The sequence below is a fragment of the Microcaecilia unicolor genome, chromosome 1 (genome assembly GCF_901765095.1).
Source record: "Microcaecilia unicolor chromosome 1, aMicUni1.1, whole genome shotgun sequence".
NCBI lineage: Eukaryota > Metazoa > Chordata > Amphibia > Gymnophiona > Siphonopidae > Microcaecilia > Microcaecilia unicolor.
The window spans coordinates 39,089,920-39,110,811 of NC_044031.1; the positions used below are offsets into that span (position 1 = coordinate 39,089,920).

The 20,892-nt window shown below is 46.0% G+C and overlaps 1 protein-coding gene across 1 annotated transcript in view; it reads right to left on the reverse strand.

The window, feature by feature from the left end:
• The window catches only part of LOC115465678 (SCO-spondin-like), a 537,587-nt gene that overhangs the window by 32,121 nt on the left and 484,574 nt on the right, over nucleotides 1–20,892 (reverse strand). The window contains exons 102-105 of the mRNA XM_030196374.1: nucleotides 15,997–16,135; nucleotides 11,641–11,843; nucleotides 10,025–10,195; nucleotides 5,961–6,088 (exon numbers count right to left, since the gene is read on the reverse strand). Of these exons, the coding sequence (XP_030052234.1) occupies nucleotides 5,961–6,088; nucleotides 10,025–10,195; nucleotides 11,641–11,843; nucleotides 15,997–16,135 (641 nt within the window). The remainder of the gene's footprint in view (nucleotides 1–5,960; nucleotides 6,089–10,024; nucleotides 10,196–11,640; nucleotides 11,844–15,996; nucleotides 16,136–20,892) is intronic.

Consider the following 20,892-nt stretch of genomic DNA (forward strand, 5'->3'; position numbering starts at 1 on the left):
CCGAATGGCTCTGAGTTCCAGGAGGTTGATAGACCACTTTGCCTCTGCAGGAGACCAGAGCCCCTGCGCTGTCCTTCCCAAGAAGTGGGCTCCCCAGCCCGACAAAGAGGCGTCCGTCGTGACGACAATCCACTCCGGGGTCACCAGAGACATTCCTGCAGACAACTTGTCTGTCTGCGTCCACCAGCTCAGCGCCTTGCGCACTGCTGTGTCCAAGGGAAGGCGCACAGCATAATCCTCCAACATCGGAGTCCAGCGCAGCAGCAGAGATTGTCGAAGTGGTCTCATATGAGCCCTGGCCCAGGGCACTACATCCATCGTGGCCGACATAGAGCCCAACAGCTGCACATAGTCCCAAGTCCGAATAGGAGAGGCTACTAGGAACTAGTCCACCTGAGCCTGAGCTTGACAATCCAATTGTCTGGCAGGAACACTCTGCCCACTTGGGTGTCGAATCGAACTCCCAGATGCTCCAGGGACTGAGTCGGGCGCAGCTGGCTTTTCTCCCAGTTGATGATCCACCTCAGGGAGCTCGAAGAGCAACCACCCGGTTCACAGCTTTGCCGCACTCTGCATAAGAGGGGCTTGGATCAACCAGTCGTCCAGATAAGAATGGACTTGAACTCCTTCCTTCCACAGGAAGGCCGCGATGACCACCATTACTTTGGAGAAGGTCCGCGGAGCAGTAGCCAACCCGAACGGGAGGGCTCTGAACTGGAAGTGTCGGCCAGTACTGCAAAACGCAAAAAGCGTTGATGAGGAGGCCAGATGGGAATATGCAAGTACGCGTCCTTGAAGTCCAAGGATGCCAGGAACTCTCCTGCCTTCACTGCCGCTATAACAGAGCGGAGGGTCTCCATGCGAAAGTGCCGAACTTTCAAGGCCCAATGGACCCCTTGAGGTCGAGGATAGGCCGTACAGAACCTCCTTTCTTTGGAATCACAAAGAAAAAGGAGTAACGTCCCTTGCCAGGCTGATTCTCTGGCACCGGAACGACCGCCCCCAGGCGGAACAGATTGTCCAAGGTCTGCTGCACTGCCACAGCTTTGACCGGAGACTTGCAGGGAGAGAGTACAAACCCGTCTTTTAAGGGTCGGCAGAACTCTAGCTTGTAGCCATCTCTGATGACTTCCAGCACTCAAGCGTCTGAAGTTATTGTGGTCCACTCGCCCATAAACGAGGACAGCCGTCCTCCAATCTGCACTGAGGCGTGGACCAAGGCCCCGTCATTGGGTACGAGACCCTGGGGGAGGACCGGAGGGAGCACCTCCGGGACGGCGGTCTCTGCGAAAGGAATGCTGCTTGGGGGAGAAGTTCCTCTTGAAGGAAGAGAGGGCAGAGGAGCCCGACCTGCCCGGGCGGGTACCGACGGGCTTCCTGAGCCCGTCCTCTGGAGGTACCAGGGCGAGTACTAGCCCGAGCCCTGACCTCTGGTAACTTCTTGCCCTTAGACGTGCCGAGATCGGTCACGATTTTGTCCAACTCGACCCCAAAGAGCAGCTTGCCTTAAAAGGCAATCTAGCCAGGCGGGATTTAGAGGCATGGTCAGCAGACCAATGTTTCAGCCAAAGCCACCGCCGCGCAGAGATTGTCTGAGCCATGCCTTTACCTGAGGCTCTCAAGACATCATACAGCAAGTCTGCCAAATAGGCTAAGCCCGATTCCAGGGCCGGCCAAACAGCCCTCAAGGAAAGATCCGAGGGGGAAGCCCGCTGCACCATAGTCAGGCACGCCCTGGCCACATAGGAGCCGCAAACTGAGGCCTGCAAACTTAAAGCAGCCGCCTCAAAGGACGACCTTAAGGCCGCCTCCAATCCTCTGTCTTGGGCGTCCTTTAGGGCCGTGCCACCTTCCACTGGTAACGCCGTTTTCTTAGTCACCGCAGTGATTAAAGAATCCACGGTAGGCCACAGAAAGGCCTCACGTTCACCTTCAGGCAAAGGATAGCGGCGGGACATAGCCCTAGCCACTTTAAGGCTCGCTTCCGGGACATCCCATTGAGCCGAAATTAAGGAGTGCATGGCATCATGCATGTGGAAGGTTCTAGGCGGGCGCTACGTCCCCAGCATAATGGCGGAGCCAACAGGGGCTGAGGGAGAGACGTCCTCCGGAGAGGAAATCTTCAAAATGCCCATGGCCTGCACTAACAGGTTGGGCAAATCCTCTGAGCTAAAGAGCCGCTGCAGAGGGGTCATCCGCTCCATCCGAGCGGGGATCCGTCTCCTCCAAGGAATCCGCAAAGGACCGTTGGGAGACCTCAGACACGCTGCCCTCATCTACATCGGAGGAGACAAAGTCCTCCAAGGCCTGGGATTCAACCCGAGGGTGTTTACCTCTGGGAACCTCAACCTCTTTACCAGACGAGGGAGCAGGGGCAGCGTTTTGCATGAGGAAAGCCTGATGCAGCAGCAAAACAAACTCGGGGGAGAAACCCCCCAGACTGTGCACTTCCGCAGCCTGGGCAACAGCCCTAGACGCACCCTCAACCGGCGCTCGCAAGAGCGGGGGAGAGACATGCTGCGCATCCAAAATGGCGTCCGGCGCGACACTCCGTGAAGGAGCCGCGCGGGAAGAACGGCGCTTAACTTTAGCCGCTTTGTGCCTTCGCCCAAATTAAGGGCGTTCATGGCATTAATGTCTCCAACCTCAAGGGCGGCCCACGAAGAAGCCGTCCGAGCCGCGTGGCCGGCCAAGATGGCGGAGGCGAGGAGCGGGGGATGGGCGTTTATGGCGGGAAAAACCGCCACGCCGGAGGAAGGACCGGGACATTCATCGGTCACAAAACTGTCACCCAACAAGGGCGAATCAGGCTGTAAGACCCCCGCATCCCCTCTAGAAGCGCTCAAGCGATCCGGGGAGCGTCCCTTTGCGCCCTCGCCCTCCGACGCCATATGCCACGAGGAGAAGAATCGGGGAACCCCCTGCCCGCTATAAAAAGGTAAAAATTACCTGCTGTCCGCTCCGAGCTGTAACGAACTGGTGTCCCAGTGAGTAGCTGCAATGAACGTTTAAAGAAACGTCGAAATAAACGCCTTTAAGGACGTTTAAAAATTGTTTTTTGTTTTTTTTTTAAACGGAGCCAGCGGGAGGGGGGAGAAAAGGAGGGACCTGGCACCACCAGGTTTGCACTTGCTCAAAAGAGCCCTCAACCCCAGGCACTCAACAAAACCTAAAAATTAGGCTTGGAGGCCTAGCCAGAGCTGCTGCTGTGTGTGACCACCACCTGCTGAGATAGAGAACATACTGAGGAGTTTCCGGCAGCACATGACCACATATAGGGAGGCAAAAGTTTGCTCTCTATCTCCACCTGCTGGTAGATGGACACAACCCACCAGTCTATGGATTGATCAGCTTGATGATATGGAATCAGTGTTGGCACCTCTCCGGGTACCAGCACTGAATATGCAGGATCTCATCGTACCCAAAATACAACTAGGCAGGTGCAATTTTCAGCCCGCTACTCGGTTATCTAACTGAGCGGTGGATTGAATATTACGTTTTCCATGCTGTTCTCTCGAACCCCTCCCCCCAAATTCCCCCACCTACCAAGCCTCCCACACAAGAGATTACCTGCCTCTTCAACTATTTTTCATATCAGCCCCACACCCCAAGATCAGCCCAATTCCTGACCTCCCCCTCCCACACACACACAGTCTTCCTTCCTTCCTAAAGACTTCACCATCTTGTAGGCTCTCTGGGCCTACCTTATGTCTCTGATCGTCTAGGTGGGTAAGGCAAGGCAGGAGCGAAACCCAGTCACTCCTACCCATGATCACATCTCATTTTTTAGCTCATATGGAGTGTCAACTTTATGGAAGACATTTATAACATTTGCAAAAAGACAAAATCTTCCCTACTAGCTTCTCTGTAGTATCATATACAAAAATATCAAACAGAGCCAGCCCCAGCAGTGGTAGAATAGGAGCTGACATATTTATGGGGAGCAGCTCCAGAAGTAACATAGAAATGTAGAAACATGATGGCAGATAAAGGCCATATGACCCATCCAGTCTGCCCATCCTCTGTAACTCCTAATTCTTCCTGTTCCTAAGCGGTCCCACATGCTTATCCCATGCCTTTTTAAATCCGGGAACAGCCCTCGACTCCACCACCTCCACCGGGAGGCCATTCCACGCCTCCACCACCCTTTCTGTGAAATAATACTTCCTTAGGTTACTCCGAAGCCTATTCCCTATTAACTTTGTCATATGTCCCCTCATTCCAGAGCTCGCCTTCATTTGAAAAAAGGCTCTCTTCCTGTACATAAATGCCCTTGAGATATAAATGCCCTTGAGATATTTAAAAGTTTCTATCATGTCTCCTCTCTCTCTCTCTCCTCTCTTCCAGCGTATACATGTTGAGGTTCATAAGCCTGTCCCTATAATTTTTGCATTCAAGACCGCTTACTAATTTCGTAGCCGCCCTCTGAACCGACTCCATCCTGTTTATATCTTTCCGTATGTGCGGTCTCCAGAACTGCATGTGGTACTCCAAATGAGGCCTCACCAGAGACTATCACCTCCTTTTTCCTGCTGGTCATGCCTCTCTTTATGCACCCAAGCATCCTTCTGGCTTTGGCCGTCGCTTTTTCTACCTGTTTGAAAGCTTTAAGGTTTGGGTGTATTCCATTTCCCAAAACCCCAGCCATGATCTACTTCCCAAATCCCGTCCTCACCCCGTTAATCAGTGAAGTAAACAAAGATCATACCAAGTAATAACGAACGAGGACAGATCACCACAATGGATACCTGAGTGTGGAGTCCCCCAGGGATCCCCTCTCTCACCAACATTATTCAACCTAATGATGATACCTCTAGCTAAGCTACTAGCCAATCAAAACCTCAGCCCCTACATTTATGCAGATGACGTCACAATTTACATTCCATTCAAACATGATCTAAATGAAATCACCAACAAAATCAACCAAAGCCTCCAAATAATGCACACCTGGGCAGATGCATTCCAACTAAAACTTAACGCAGAAAAAACACAATGCCTTGTACTCACCTCACAACATAACACAAAAAACTTCAACACCATAACCACACCATACTGTTCCCTTCCGGTCTCACAAAACTTGAAAATTCTTGGAGTCACCATTGATCGAAACCTCACGCTTGACACTCACGTGAAAAACACGACCAAAAAGATGTTCTACACCATGTGGAAACTTAAAAGAGTAAAACCTTTCTTCCCGAGATACATCTTCCGTACTCTGGTACAGTCAATGGTAATAAGTCATCTGGACTACTACAATGCACTGTACGCCGGGTGCAAAGAACAGACAATCAAAAAACTCCAAACTGCCCAGAATACGGCCGCCAGACTCATATTTGGAAAGACAAAATATGAAAGTGCAAAACCACTAAGAGAGAAACTTCACTGGCTCCCACTGAAGAAACGTATTGCGTTCAAAATCTGCACAATTGTACATAAAATCATTCATGCAGACGCCCCAATCTACATGCTAAACCTCGTGGGCCTACCTCCCAGAAACGCCACAGGATCATCTCACAAATTTCTCAACCTGCACTACCCCAGCTGCAAAGGACTGAAGTATAAACTGATGCATGCTACTACCTTCTCGTACATGAGCACACAGCTCTGGAATGCATTACCCACAGACTTGAAAGCAATCAACGAAACAACTATCTTTCGAAAATCTCTGAAAACATTCCTCTTCAACAAGGCCTACAATGAACACCTATAACCTTACTAAGTCACCTCACCAACCCACTCAATCATGAAAGCTCACCTTATACAACTATCCTAAGCACTCCCTTCCTTTTTCCCTCTTCCCTTCCTTGATCGCTACACATTACTAACTGTATCAGATATCCTGATATGACAATGTCAACAAATTTATGTAAGCCACATTGAGCCTGCAAATAGGTGGGGGAATGTGGGATACAAATGCAATAAAATAAATAAAAATAAAATAAAGACATCTAGAGACATACCTGGCCGCGAGGGCAGGCACATCCGGGCTCACAGCGCTCTTCCAGGCATTCGGTCCCAGGCTGGAGGTCGGCACAGGTGTGGGGACAGATGGTGGCACATTCAGTGTACTCCTGACCCTCTGGACATTCTACAATAGCATACAAGAAACCAGAAATGAGAGAAAGGACAACAGCACATCCAGAGAGGTTCCCTTCCTTATACCCTGCTCTCCTGAGTGGTAGTTTCCAGGAGGCGTCTAGGCCTGAACACTTCATGGAGGCAACAGAAAAGTTGCTCATTTCAGCCTCTTATAACTACGCTATCATCCAGAGACCGCAAGTGTGACAAGTTCAGTTTTTGCTTTTTCTTCAGAAAGCAAATAAAAGCTCCCCCCCACCCAACAAGCTTCTGAATGCTCTTCAGCCTTATTTTAGGGTAAAAGTTTGCTGTTCACTGTTTTATGATGTTATTTGTAGATGTGATTTTATTATGAATATCTTTTTTTTTTTGTAAGCTGCTTAGAATCTGCTTCTTGCTGGCTTCCCACTTAGTCACCTCTCCCCTCTCCAGTCGGTTCAAAACTCTGCTGCCCGTCTCATCTTCCGCCAGGGACGCTTTACTCATACTACCCCTCTCCTCAAGACCCTTCACTGGCTCCCTATCCGTTTTCGCATCCTGTTCAAACTTCTTCTACTAACCTATAAATGTACTCACTCTGCTGCTCCCCAGTATCTCTCCACACTCGTCCTTCCCTACACCCCTTCCCGTGCACTCCGCTCCATGGATAAATCCTTCTTATCTGTTCCCTTCTCCACTACTGCCAACTCCAGACTTCGCGCCTTCTGTCTCGCTGCACCCTACGCCTGGAATAAACTTCCTGAGCCCCTACGTCTTGCCCCATCCTTGGCCACCTTTAAATCTAGACTGAAAGCCCACCTCTTTAACATTGCTTTTGACTCGTAACCACTTGTAACCACTCGCCTCCACCTACCCTCCTCTCTTCCTTCCCGTTCACATTAATTGATTTGATTTGCTTACTTTATTTATTTTTTGTCTATTAGATTGTAAGCTCTTTGAGCAGGGACTGTCTTTCTTCTATGTTTGTGCAGCGCTGCGTATGCCTTGTAGCGCTATAGAAATGCTAAATAGTAGTAGTAGTAGTAGTAGATAGTGTGGGATATAAATTTTCAGCCAACATGGAGTCGGCATGAACTTAAGTACCAGCGCTCACATTAATAAGTATATTCAGTGCCACTATCTTTGGGCTTAGTTTATCGTGCTGCGCTAGTGTTTCCTGCGTGACAATGCCGACGGAGCCCATTCAAGGCGAATGGGGCTTTGTCGGCATTAGCGCACCACGAGCCGCTAGTGCGGCTTGATAAAAGAGGCCCTCTATTGGTAGCAGCACAAAATGCAGTCGTAGCCCCCAACACTATCTATTTAGTTTAGACCTGCTATTCACTGGGCCTAAACTAAACATATAATAGCTGAATATCATCACTAGTACACAAGGCAGTGGGAACGGAGGAAGGTTATACAACACTCAGGAACAATACAATTAAAATTGAAATTAAAATTAATTGCTTAAAATATATGCTAAGGTAACATAAAATCACATATGTAAAACAATATACAACAAAATAAATACACTAAAAGTACAATGATGTACAGTAAAAGTGATGTCAGTGTTCAAAACTCACTGAAAGTTCAGTAATGTACACTAAAAGTAATATCAGTAATATTTAGTGTACATTACTGAACTTTCAGTGAGTTTTGAACACTGACATCACTTTTACTGTATATCATTGTACTTTTAGTGTATTTATTTTGTTGTATATTGTTTTACATATATTATTTTATGTTACCTTTTCATATATTTTAAGCAATTAATTTTAATTTCAATTTTAACTGTATCATTCCTGAGTGTTGTCTAGTCTTCCTCTGTTCCCACTGCCTTGTGTACTATTGCTTGTTCTGTGGGACCTTTTTGTTCAATTACCTTCTGGTTACTGAATATCACCGCTAAACAGATAAGTCTTTAGCCTACCCTCACCCCATCCAATAGTATCTGTATAGGTTTTGAAATAAGTGGACATGCTGTGAACAAAGAAACTGGCTTGGAATATCAGCCCAATAGATTTTATAATATACTTGCAAAGAATGTTCAAATCCATTTACATGGGTAAAAGGTTTTACCCATATACACTAACCGGCTGATATTCTGGCAGTGGTGGTGAGTGTTTTGCTGACTGCTGCCAGCATTATTCCTGGATATTCAATGTTGGGCCCTGTCCGGGCTTCGATATTGAATATCTGGGGGGTTTTTTGAGCCAGCTAACAAAGAGCCAGTTACATCGATATTCAGCCCATAACTGTATAACCCAAACCGCTTAAAGATAGGACTGCTATTTATGCGGCCTGATTTAAACAGTTTACTTATGTGGTGAGGGGCTGAATATTGGCACTTCACCCGACTCTGCCCATGGAATGCCTACAAATTAGTTGCTTTTGAATTTGGAGCTGACTGGTCATTTTCAGCGGAGATGAATGGTTAAGGGCCACTGAAAATGACTGGATAGCCATGAACAAGCGATTTAACCAGTTGGTGGCCGTTTCAAGCTGGTTAAATCGTTTTGAATATTGGCTGGTAACTATCTGCAAACAAAAAACAACAATAAAGCACTAACATGACATTAAAAAACAAACAAACCTAAATAAAATAACAAACCTAAATACATTCACAGTCAATCACAATATTATGTTCCAAAGAACTTTCGAAATAACCAGGTCTTCGCAGCATGTCTGAAATTCACATTACGTTCAGAGCCCTTTCCTAATATAGTCCTATTAAAAATCTTAATTAATCAGAATACAGACTTCGTAGGAATTGTCAATTTAATATCATGAAATTGACCTGTTCTGTAAGATGTATCAAACCCCAGCCCTTGGCTGACCTCCAGAATCAGTTAACTACATTCCTGTGCTCGGTGTGCTGAGCACCTTTGGCTAAAATCCCATGGCCATGCTGACTTTACACATTTCAAAATTCTTGCCAACCTTCTTCCAGTCTGCTCTTACTTGCCAAACAAAAGTACTAGGTCCACTTAAAAAAACTCTCTAGCCTCCAAAGCTCACTGACTCTTTGCCATACTGAACTCCCTCCTTAAAGTGCCTCCACCTGCAAACCCCCTTCACCTTCTTCCCAGATTATGGGGAGTACTTCCATGGCAAGGTTCACAAGGACAATCTTGAGTTCTCTACCAGGTCGCCTGCATCTCCCCTTACCCCACTTCATTCTCACAACCCCTCAGATGTCCAAAGGCTTAATCGATGATACAGGGATTGATTCAGACCCATTACATAACAGATAGAATACCAAACAGAGGTGCAAGAGGAGGAGAGGGAAGAGAGATGAATGGAAAAAGAGGAACATAAGAGCATAAGAATAGCCATACTGGGTCAGACCAATGGTCCATCTAACCCAGTATCCTGCTTCCAACAGTGGTCAATCCACGTCAGAAGTACCTGGCATAAACCTAGTTAGTAAAAAACAAAAAACAACAAACAGTGGAGAAACTGGATCTGCTACGTGGATAAAAACAGAAGAATAGCAAAAAAGTAGCGAGATCAACACGACACTCCCAAGACACCGTGGGTACGAGTAATAAAATGTTTTATTAAATGAAAATTAAAAAAGACTCTTTTTAAAATTTTCATTTAATAAAACATTTTATTACTCGTACCCACGGTGTCTTGGGAGTGTCGTGTTGATCTTGCTACTTTTTTGCTGTTCTTCTATAAATCTAATTAGTAGCAACATTCCATGCTACCAATCCCAGGGCAAGCAGTAGCTTCCCCCATGTCCATCTCAGTAATAGACTATGGACCTTTCCTCCAGGAACTTGTCCAGACCTTTTTTAAACCCAGCTACACTAACCACTGTTACCACATCCTCTGGCAGCAAGTTCCAGAGCTTAACTATTCTTTGAGTGAAAAACTATTTCCTCCTATTTGTTTTAAAAGTGAATACTAAAAGAAGCTAAAATCTGTAATCCTGTGAGCTGGCACTTCTGCTGGGTATTACCTGGTGTACAGTTGAATGTGTGACAGGTCTTGTGCTGTAACAGAGAGGTGGGACACTCCCGTCCACCAGGCTCAGGGGGAGCTAGGACACTCCTGTTTCTCTCAGACACTCCTCCTCCACAGGTGGAGCTGCACTCACTCCATGTGGACCAGTCACTCATGACACAGTCAGCTACAACAGGGGGAGAGAGAGAGAGACAGAGAGAGAGAGAGAGAGAAATCCATATGAGCATGAGATAGGATAGCATTCTAAACTGAGTTTGAATAATACCTCAGGGAGGAGTGGAAAGTACAGGATTTAATAGATGTTTTAATTAAAATAGAGCACTGCTCTCGGACATATGTTCTGGTTCTGTCCCAAAGTCCTGCTATTTTGGCAACAAGTAAGAGATTATATTGTGCAGATGTGGCATCGACCTATATGCTGTGAACCACAATTACTCTTTGGTCAATATGGCCTAACTCAACCCTTACCACCTGGTTTGTGTGGTTTCTGTCTCAAGCTTTCTTAATGGCTAGAAGGACTGTACTTCTTCTTTGGTTTTCACCAGTCGCCTTCCTTGCCCCTCTGGAAACAACAGATGATTCTTTTACTGCAAATGAAGCATTTTGATGTTCACAAATTCAGTCTATTAAAGGACTTTGTTTTCAGAAAATTTGGGAACGATTTTGATCCACTTTAACTCCTAGGGCCCGTAGTAATGTCTTGAATTTGCCCTTTTGAGTTGTTGATGCTTTATCTTTTCTTTGCACCCTGTCACATGGGGTGAGGTTGGGTTGGATGGGGGTGGGGAGGAGTTGGGTTTTTATTTTTATTTTTTTGGATGCTTCCATTTTGAAAAGTTGAGTGATTTAGCCTTTTCTTTTGTAACCTGTTTGCTATTAATAAAAATGATTCAAACACGTAAAGTAGAGCACCAAAAGGAAGGTCACAAAATGGCAGCCACAAAATATATTGAACAAGGGGAAGGAGTAAAAAGGAGCATGCAGGACATGAGGAGGAAGAGAGAGCAGGGCAGCCAATGCAGCGTCACTGGAGACCGGTGCTGGAGAAGGCTTCAGCTAACGGGGGTTGGGGACCCTCGCCAGCCAAAGTACTTTGCTGCAGAAGTGGGTGGGGAGCGGCAGGGTGGCAGGGGGAGCGGCGGGAGGAGGGAGCGGCGAGGCGGCTGGGGTGGGTGAGGCGGCGGTGGGGCAGTAGACTAAAATGTGCCCCCCCACACACTTTGGGCTCTGGCCCCCTCCTTCCGTGAGGTCTGGCTACGCCCCTGGATACAACTACATTATGAGTGACCTATGATGGCTGGTATGTCTGTACTGCTGGTTAAGGAGCAGTTGTTGACTTGCTGAGGTCTTTTTTCTCCACTTTTTTTGAGTGATTTGAGTATCCTGTCAAGGAAAGCTGCATGACAGTTTCTAGAAACATTGTTTGTGAGTTTCAGTATTTTGGTATAGATGTCATATGAGATCACAACATAAAGGTACTTAGCAAGACTTGGTGACAGAAATGTATTCTGTCCCCCTCAGAAATCCAGGTACCTCCTGTGACTACCTGAGACACTGGAACTTTCCTCAGCAGGACTGTAGGTTATATTCAGCTGTCACTTTGGGACTTGCCTGGGCAGAGTTGTGTGTTGCAGTCTCGGGTTTCCAGGGTCTCACTCCCACAGGGGGCCCCATTGACGGCCTGCTCCTCACAGGTCCGGTTTCTCATCATGTACCCTCCTCCACAGCTCACAGAACACGTGCTCCAGGCTGACCAGGGGCCATAGGTTGGGCATTCCAGATCTGTGCAAAAAAAGGTGCCATTCACACATATGCTGTACAAAAAAAAAGAAAAAAAGAGGTATAAACATTCTGAGAAATAAAATATTATTAACCGGTGAAAAGATTCCCACAAGACTACATCATTGTATTAGCCTGTGAAAGAATCCTAATGAATATGAGCTGTGTTTCATACTGAAATACATGTCCAGGTCTATATTACTACTACTACTACTTATCATTTCTATAGCGCTACCGGACGTATGCAGCGCTTTACAATAGAACATGGAGAGACAGTCCCTGCTCAATAGAGCTTACAATCTATATTCAAAAAAGCTGAGCACCTCTGCTAGATATTTCTTCAAAAGATTTCTCTAATTAACTTTGAGAGTTGACCAGACAAAGCTCAGCTTCCAAATTTCTTGCCCAAGTGACTGGTTAAATCTTACCTGAACTTGAGTGAAAGGATGTTGCGCTGGAAGAAACCCCATAGACCTAATGAACAAATGGGTCTTAAATATATTTGGCTGTTATATGAGGAGTAATATCACAGCAATTACGTAGACAGCAACACCTCCCAAAGTTTCCAAAAACTTGGACTCCTTTTATATAGTAGTCTAAGGTGGAAAATACCCCTAAAATGTTTCATTTATCTCTGTGGAAGGAAAACATGAGGTACATGTTATCATGATTTAAATTGATAAGAATGAGCTTATGTATGTCTATCAAGATGTGTTTTCTGACTTGTATTTTTTTTAAGAGATAAACATAATCCGATGGTGTTGGGTTTCAAGTGTGAAATACAGTTAATTTGGAGTTATAACAGAATTTTAAATATAATGTTGGCTATGATATACAAGAATTTTAGAAAGTTGAAAAGTGCCCACTTACACTGTGACAAAATGGCACAATTCCCATTCCTCCATTTGCAAACTCGCGTATGTCCGTTCAAGGATTGGGTATAAAAAGACATGGTAAAGTGTGTCTTGTTAGGTTGACCAGGGCTACATGAGACATGTGTGTGTGTGTGTGGGGGGGGGGGGTTCTTTGTCTTTATGTATGTATCTGTATCTTTGTGTGTGTGTATGTGTCTTTGCATGGGCCTATGTTTCTTTGTGTGGGTGTGTCTTTGTATGTGTTTGTCTAGGTGTACTTTGTCTATGTATGTATGTGTATATATATACAGTGCAATCCGCTTACATACAAGGGTCTGGGACCAAAGAAGTGCATGCAGTTAACCAGAGCGTGCACTTAACCGTTGTGACCCAAAGAAACTTGACATCTACTATGTTATGTTACTATGATCTGGGACAGCGGTGTTATGACTTACTTGTTTGCCTATTAGCCACATGGAAACTGATATTGTACACAATATTTGCATTATTAAATACAGTGCAATCCACTTAAGTGCAGGGGTCTGGGACCAAAGAAATACATGCAGTTAACCGGAGCGTGCACTTAACCGTTGTGACCCAAAGAAACTTGACATCTGATAAACATATGTACAGTACTGTTTATTATACATACAGTATACAGTCTCCGTTAACCGACGTTAGGCTTACTTGAAGTAATCAGTCATAGTCCTCTGTACACTCTTGTGTCTGTGAGTTCCATAGACTACGTCTGCCAGATGGTAAAAACTGTCAGCACTGACATCCAGATAGGCCCGCACGGTGTTGAGACTCTCCAGTGCTCTTGCAAAAGTGACAGGAGGTTGTTGAATTTCGTCAGCATGTGCCTCGCTGCTCATTTCTTCATCTGTTCCATCACCAGCCATTGTTGCCTGCATGTGGGCGCATATCTCGACATCAGTGCTGTCTTCAGCTGTTTGTAGATCGTAATCAACAGCTACGTAGCGATGGAACTCCTCTTCAATAACACCGGCTGGGATGTCAATAACCTCTTCATCTGACGCGTTTGCAACAGCTGCATCTGTTTCGTCCCTCTCCACATCCTTAACAAAGCTTGCCCACTTGTAGCTTTTCCCAATGGTTGCCTGTGTAACATGATTCCAGGCTTCTTTCTGCATATGTAGGGAATCCAACAGTGATAGATTACGAGTCAGTTCAACAGTACGTTTATCCTTGCCAGTCTGGTCATCCATAATGTTCATCAGACGACGTAGCACAAGAGCCCGATAATGTTGTTTGAAATTGGCTATTATGCCCTGATCCATAGGTTGGATCAGAGAGGTAGTGTTTGGTGGCAGGAAGACCACCTTGACGTTAGACAGCCTGACATCATCCCTATGTGCAGCACAATTATCACAAAGCAGCAAAATCTGACGCTTTTGTGCCCGCATTCTAGTGTCTAACTTCTTTAGCCACTGCTTCCAAATTTCCCCAGTCATCCATGAATTTGTGTTAGCCTCGTATGACACAGGAGGTCGCTTAACTTTCTTGAAGCAACGAGGCTGTTTGCTCTTTCCAATGACGAGGGGTTCCAACTTCTCACTCCCATCCATATTGCAGCAAAGGAGGATTGTCAGTCGGTCCTTCGATGTTTTACCTCCAGTAGTTTCGGCATGTTTGAATGCAAGTGTTCCATCAGGAATCGCTCACCAGTAGAGACCATTTTTGTCCGCATTGAAAATGTCATGAGGTGCAAACTCGTTCAAGATGGTAGGAAGAACTGAAACAACCCAATTTTCAGCACCAAAGTCATCAGCGTCTTGTTTCTCACCATGCTGTTTCTTGAATTTTATGCTGTTCCTCTCCTTCCATCTTTTCAACCATCCAACAGTGGCTTTGAATTCAGTTAGTCCAAGACTTTCAGCTAGCTGGTTAGCTTTCTCCATAAGCAGTGGACCACTGACAGGAAACTGTCTGCTCCTGACTCGAGAAAACCACCGAAGAAGAGTATCTTCTACCTCCTCAGCTTTTCCCGCCCATTTTCGTTTCCACTGTGGATTTGTACTGTTTTGCCAGTCTTCCAGAAGCTGGTCTTTCTGCTTCAAGATATGTGAAGTTTGACTGGGATTGACACCATATTCTTTAACAATAGATGCTTGACTTTGTTTGTTTTCTAATTTTTTAAGAAACTCTATTCGTTCAGCCAGTGTTAAAGTCTTACAGTTCCGCCGCGACGACAACCCCAGTGTACGCTCTAACAACATTCTTTCGCTTATTCTGCCTGTGGCAGTAAATTTGAAATCTCGTCGGTTGTCACACGCCAATCGGCTTCCATATTCCATGTGTGCGCTTATGCGGAGTCTTTCCTGCAAAGGAGCGGTCTTGAACCATGCCTATAAGCGAACCTTGCACTTATCAGTGGTGCGCTAAACCGAAGTTTGTCCCCATAGAAACTGATGGTGCCAAAAACGGGACCGAAGTATGGCATGCAGTTAAACAGAGCATGCGCTTATCCGACATGCACTTAAATGGAGTGTATGTATATGTGTGTGTGTGTGTGTCTATCTCTGTGTGTGTTTCTGTGTATCTATCAGGGCCAGTTTAAGGCATGAGCCAGGTGAGCCATTGCCTCACTGGATCACCTTCACAATGGCAAGAGCATGATGCGGAGTCTGGAAAGGGCATGGACGGGACTCACACTTATATACATAACTTAAGAGAATATTATAAAGTATATGTGTATCTCTGGAAACTAGGTGCAAGCATTTACATCCACTCTATGGTTGGCATACGTGCTTGTGCCTATGCACATATCGACAGGTTACGCTAGTATTCCATCAAGGAAAGTAGGCACCAAGTTCTTTTATAGAATAGGTTCCTACCAGGTGCCTAATTATAGACACCCTAATTTACTGCACATCCTGAACCCAAGCTGGAAAACAACAGGTCAATATTCAAAGCCATTTATTGAGATAAAAGCTGCCTTTATCTTCATACATGGCTTAATTGGGCCTATACATGGAAATTCAGCAACATTATCCAAACAGTACCATTAAATATCCTTAGAGACCGCTTTGGCATATCCAGATAGTGCCGGGGCAGGAGCTTGGGCGTTTAGGATTCATCCAGTTACCAACAATGTTCAGTCCGCTAACCCAATATCTATCTGGCTAAATTTAGGACAGCAAATAGGCGCTATCCGGATAGTGGAACCACCTAAGAGCTTTAACTTTTGGAATACTGGCCCCACTGTACACAAATATTTAAATCTGAACAACTTTTCCCACCAAAGACTGAAGCCCTGCTATTCTAATGCCCTTGTGGTGTGGGTCAGAAACAAATCCAAGCTTTTCCTTACCAGCTGTTACAGTCCATCAGCACTTGCTCCCCAGGCTGGTACTCCTGAATGGTGTTGGCTGTAGGGAGGCCACATCTACAGTCTGAGATGGGGACACACTTCCTATCCTGCAGGAGCCATCCATCTTGGCAACGGCAACCTGAGGATAGAAGGTTGAGTATTAAATCCAAATGATCAAGGCTTCTAAAACGCTTTGGAGGGCAGATCCTGCCAACTGTACTATGTGAAGAGTGTGTGCCTCTCAGAGATCAGAGGCATAGAGCCCATGAGAAGCCTAGGAGGGGGTCAGGTAGCCGATAAAGAGATTCAACAACTGATGAAGAATGAGTCATATGGTACAACAGCAGAGGAGTAGCCTTGTGGTTAGAGCAGTGGGCTGAGAATCAGAAAAACCCTGGTTCAAATATCACTGATGCTCTTTGTGACCATGAGCAAGTCACTTCACTCTCAATTTCCTCTGATATTCAGCAGCAGCTCAGCTCTGAGCAAGCAATGGGCCATCCAAGCTCACTCATGTAACCAGTGACCCATGACCCATCAGTTACACACCCATTATACATAATCCACCCACAATATATTGAATATAATCAATAGCTATTAATTCTGTAACTGCTTAAAAGGAGAATGTCATTCCTAAGCATTCTATCACCAATGAAAGGGAAGAGAGTACCAAATCCAGTCATATAAATATAACTCTCAAGGTAATTGGCAAAAGAAGACTCTCAAAAGAACACAACAACTATAACTCTGTGAGGTATATTCGTATTGTTTGAAAGGGTAAGGGAAAAAGCCTCTGATTCAAGCCCAACCTCCAACCCAATAGTTATAGGTTAATAACAAGGGTGGAGTTTTTATGTATGTAAATGTAAATGTTGGGTATATTTTTCATCATAGGAAAAAAACCCTTTGATATACATAAATGCTATCTCCACAGAGTATATGAGGGACCCAAATAAAACATGAAAGAATCAAATCCAAACTTAGCTTTCAAGTGTGAGTGCAGGGAAATGTGTGAGTCATTGGTTCAGTACGCCGACTCTGGTCATAGTTTCGCTAGACCAGAGGTTGGGCTTGAATCAGAGGCTTTTTCCCTTACCCTTTCAAACAATACGAATGCACCTCACAGAGTTATAGTTGTTGTGTTCTTTTGAGAGTCTTCTTTTGCCAATTACCTTGAGAGTTATATTTATATGATTCCTAAGCATTCTGCCACCTTGCTAACAGTGGGACAATGAATTCCCTCGTGAAATAACCACTGCAATAGATAACTGTGAAATAATATTTGAAATTGAGCTTCCATACATAGGTCCCTACTTTTTAAAAAATGGGTCACATTTTTAATGTACAGATCCATGACCCATTCACTTTTTTTTTGCAACCCATTCAATCCACTCACTCATGACCTGTTGACCTATTGCTTGCTCTGGCTCAACATCTCAATAGAGAAGCCAAACTGCTGCTAAAGCTATAGCTAATGCCTATATTAAGCAATAAAGGGAGGGGGATTCTATATAATGGCGCCTGAAAAATCCACACGGAAAACATTTTTGCCTTAGCATATTCTATAAGTGGTGCCTAGATTTAGGCACGGTGTCACGAAATGCCTAGCACCCACCTGGGGTTAACCCTGTGGTCACCTGGACTGTCTGTCCCCAGCACTGCTCAGGCCCGCTTGTACCTGGGCATGTGCTCTACACTAACACCCTCCTTCCACCGACTGGGACTCGCTTGCTTCAGGGCGAGTCTCCCACTCTCAAGTTATTCCCCAGTGGATTCTAAGGACACTGGGGCCACACTCTCAGAGGTCCTACAGTTCCTAGAAAGCACCCACAGACCCAAAACACAAACCACCAAGATTCTTAGTCCAGGACAACAGAGCAAATAAACTAATGGGTTTATTATCACAGAAATAGAACAGTGGACAATTCATCTGATATCCCTAGTACCTTAAGAAGTTTTAATTAAACAACTCCATAATACTAAGATGCAGACAGTAGTCCAGCAGCAAGAGGGGTGCTATCCAGTCTTTTGCATTCAGTGTCACATGTATGATTATTTCCCTGTTGGTGAGAGGTCATATGTGTGTGCTCAATGCAAAGAGCTCCTAGCTCTTAGAGAATGAGTCCATTCTCTTGAGGCTAGAGTAGCAGACTTGGAGGAGCTGAGGGAGACAGAGAGGTTCATAGAAGAGGCCTACAAGGATGTTGTAGAGAAGTCTCACCTCCAATCTGGCAGCCCCTGTGCTGCCTTGGAGGAGGGAGGTCTTCTAAAAGGAAAGCATCACCCTGGTGCAGCTGGAAGTAATCCTGTAGACAGAACACAAGGGGAAGCAATATCCTCTCGCACCAAGGATGTGTCTCCAGGAGCTACTTCCCAGGAGGGAAGGGTTAGGACAGCTGTTGTAGCTGGTGATTCGATTATTAGGCATGTAGATACAGGGGCGTAGCCACAGGTGGGCCTGGATGGGCCCAGGCCCACCCACTTTGCCTCCAGGCCCACCCATCCACCTTCTTCGCTGGCTGCCTTTTCTCCCCAGCTCCGCTTCGCTGCATCGCTCTGCATTCTTCTTCTTGCCTGTCACACTGCATGCAGCACTGCCATTCACACAGGCAGCTGCACTCCCCCCTACCGCATCTATCCGGTCCTAACAGGAAGTGCATCAGAGGACCGGATGGACGCGGCAAAGGAGAGCGCAGCTGCCTGTGTGAATGGCAGTGCTGCGTGCAGCGTGACTTGCGAGAAGAAGAATGCAGGGAGCGACGATCGTGCAGCGAAGCAGATGCCCGGGAAGAAGTGCGCATAGCTAAAAGTTTGGGCTCAGCCAAGGTACCGGGCAGGCAGCGGAGCAGAGGGAGAAATCAGTTGTATATAGCGGAGGAGAGGGAGAAATGCTGCCTGGAGGAAGAGGGGGATAGGGACATGAGATAATGGGGTGGATGGAGAAGGAGAAATGTTGCACGGAGGGGGAGGGAGAACACAGGGAGAAATGTTGGACACAGAGGTGAAGGGGAGGGATAGATGGTGCATGAGGGTGGAGGGGAGGAAGGGAGAGAGAGACAAAGGGGTAGAGGGGGGCAATAAAGGGAGAAATCTTGTATATGGGGGTAGAGGGGAGGGAGAGATGGTGCCCAGAGAAGAGAGAGAGAAATGATGGGCATGACAGTGGATGGGAGGAAGGGAGAGATGCTGTATGGGAGGAGGAGAAAGAGATATTGACCTCTGGGGCACAAGGGAGGGGGGAGACAGAGATGGTGGACAGTGGGAGAGAGGCAGAAATGTTGGACATGGTGGAGGAAGGAAGAGAATGCTGCATGGGATGGAGGGGGAAGACAGATATTGGATCTGGGGTACAAGGGAGGGGGAAAGAAGGATGTGGACAATGGGGGAGATGTAGGACATGGGGTTGGATGAGAGGCAGGGGAGATTCATAGGAGAGGGGAGAGAGGGAGATATTGGATCCAGGAGCAAATGAGAATGATGGAGAGATGCCAGACAATGGGAGTGAAGGAAGAGAGAGGGAGAAATGCTGGACCATGGGGGACAGGGGAGGAGAGAAGAGAAAAGACAGGGAGATGTTGGGCTACGAGAGCAGGGAGGGAAGAAAGAGGGAGTAGATACTGAGCTAGAAGGGTGGATGGAGGAAGATGCTGGGAATGGTGGAACCATGTGGAAGAGGGTGGCAAGAAAATGGATGAGAGGATAGTGATTACAGAGGATAGAAATATAGTAATGGGGAGTAGATTAAAGATGAAAGGGAATGGCTGGAGAAGGAGTGAGTTGGGTAATGGGAGAGGTAGTGGGTGAGAGAAGAAGATGACGATCTGATAGGCAGCTGTAAAGTAAAAAGAAGGAGAAAGAGAGTAAAATTTGAGTTGACAGGCAAAAAATAAAAAAAAGAGGAAAGAGCTAAAAAGGAATGATCAGTATGTCAGAGGTAGATGTAGTGAGGGAATGTAGTGACAGTAGAGAGGAGAAAAGACAAATGGACAGCAGAAGTCACTTGAAGGAAAATTAGTAGACGACAGACAGGAAATTAGAAGCAACATAATTGAAAAATAAAATGTCCAGACATCAAAGGTAGAAAAAAGCATTTTATTTTGAATGTTTAAATGGAATATGTTAGCTTTGTGAAAAGTGCATAGCAAATGTCTTTGCACTGTGTTCAGTAGAAAGGAAATGCACTTTTGGTTTTTATTTCTCCAGGGTTGTAGTACATGTTAAGTTTAACTTCTTGAGGTTCTCACTTCAATTTTTGTGTAAATATTTTTATTTCTAACTTGTGATCCCTTGTTCTGTTTTTGGTGAGGGTCTGTCAGTGTGACAGTAATGGCAGATACAGAAATCGGAAGGGAGGCAGGGAAGAGAGGGGATTGGAGAGAGTGCCCTCCTTTATTTTCTGACCTGGGCCAGAGCATGTCTAACACTGGCCCTTACCCTTGCTTTATAGCTGGTGGGGCTCCCCAAGCATCCATCCTCCAAAGGCAGTCAGAGCTCCCTTCTACCAAGCTCTGCAGTTGGCGACAGCATCTTTGAGTTACTGACAACTAAGGATGCAAGGGGTGCCAGCTTCAGTCGCTTAGGGATGTTGCTACTGCCTGCCAAGCTTGGTAAAAGGAAGTTCTGGCCACTTTCAGAGGAAGTCTTCAGCTGACAGAGTTTGAGGATCCTCATCAGCTAAAGTATTTATATTTTGAGGTGAAGGTAGGGCGAGGAAGAGAAACTTTTGTGCCACCCACTTTGGGCTCAGGCCCACCCAAAATTGGTTTTCTGGCTACGCCACTGTGTAGATAGCTGGGTGGCTGGTGGACGTGAGGATTGCTAGTCACTTTCCTGCCTGGTGCGAAGGTGGCGGACCTCATGTGTCACCTAGATAGGATTTTAGTGCTGGGGAGGAGC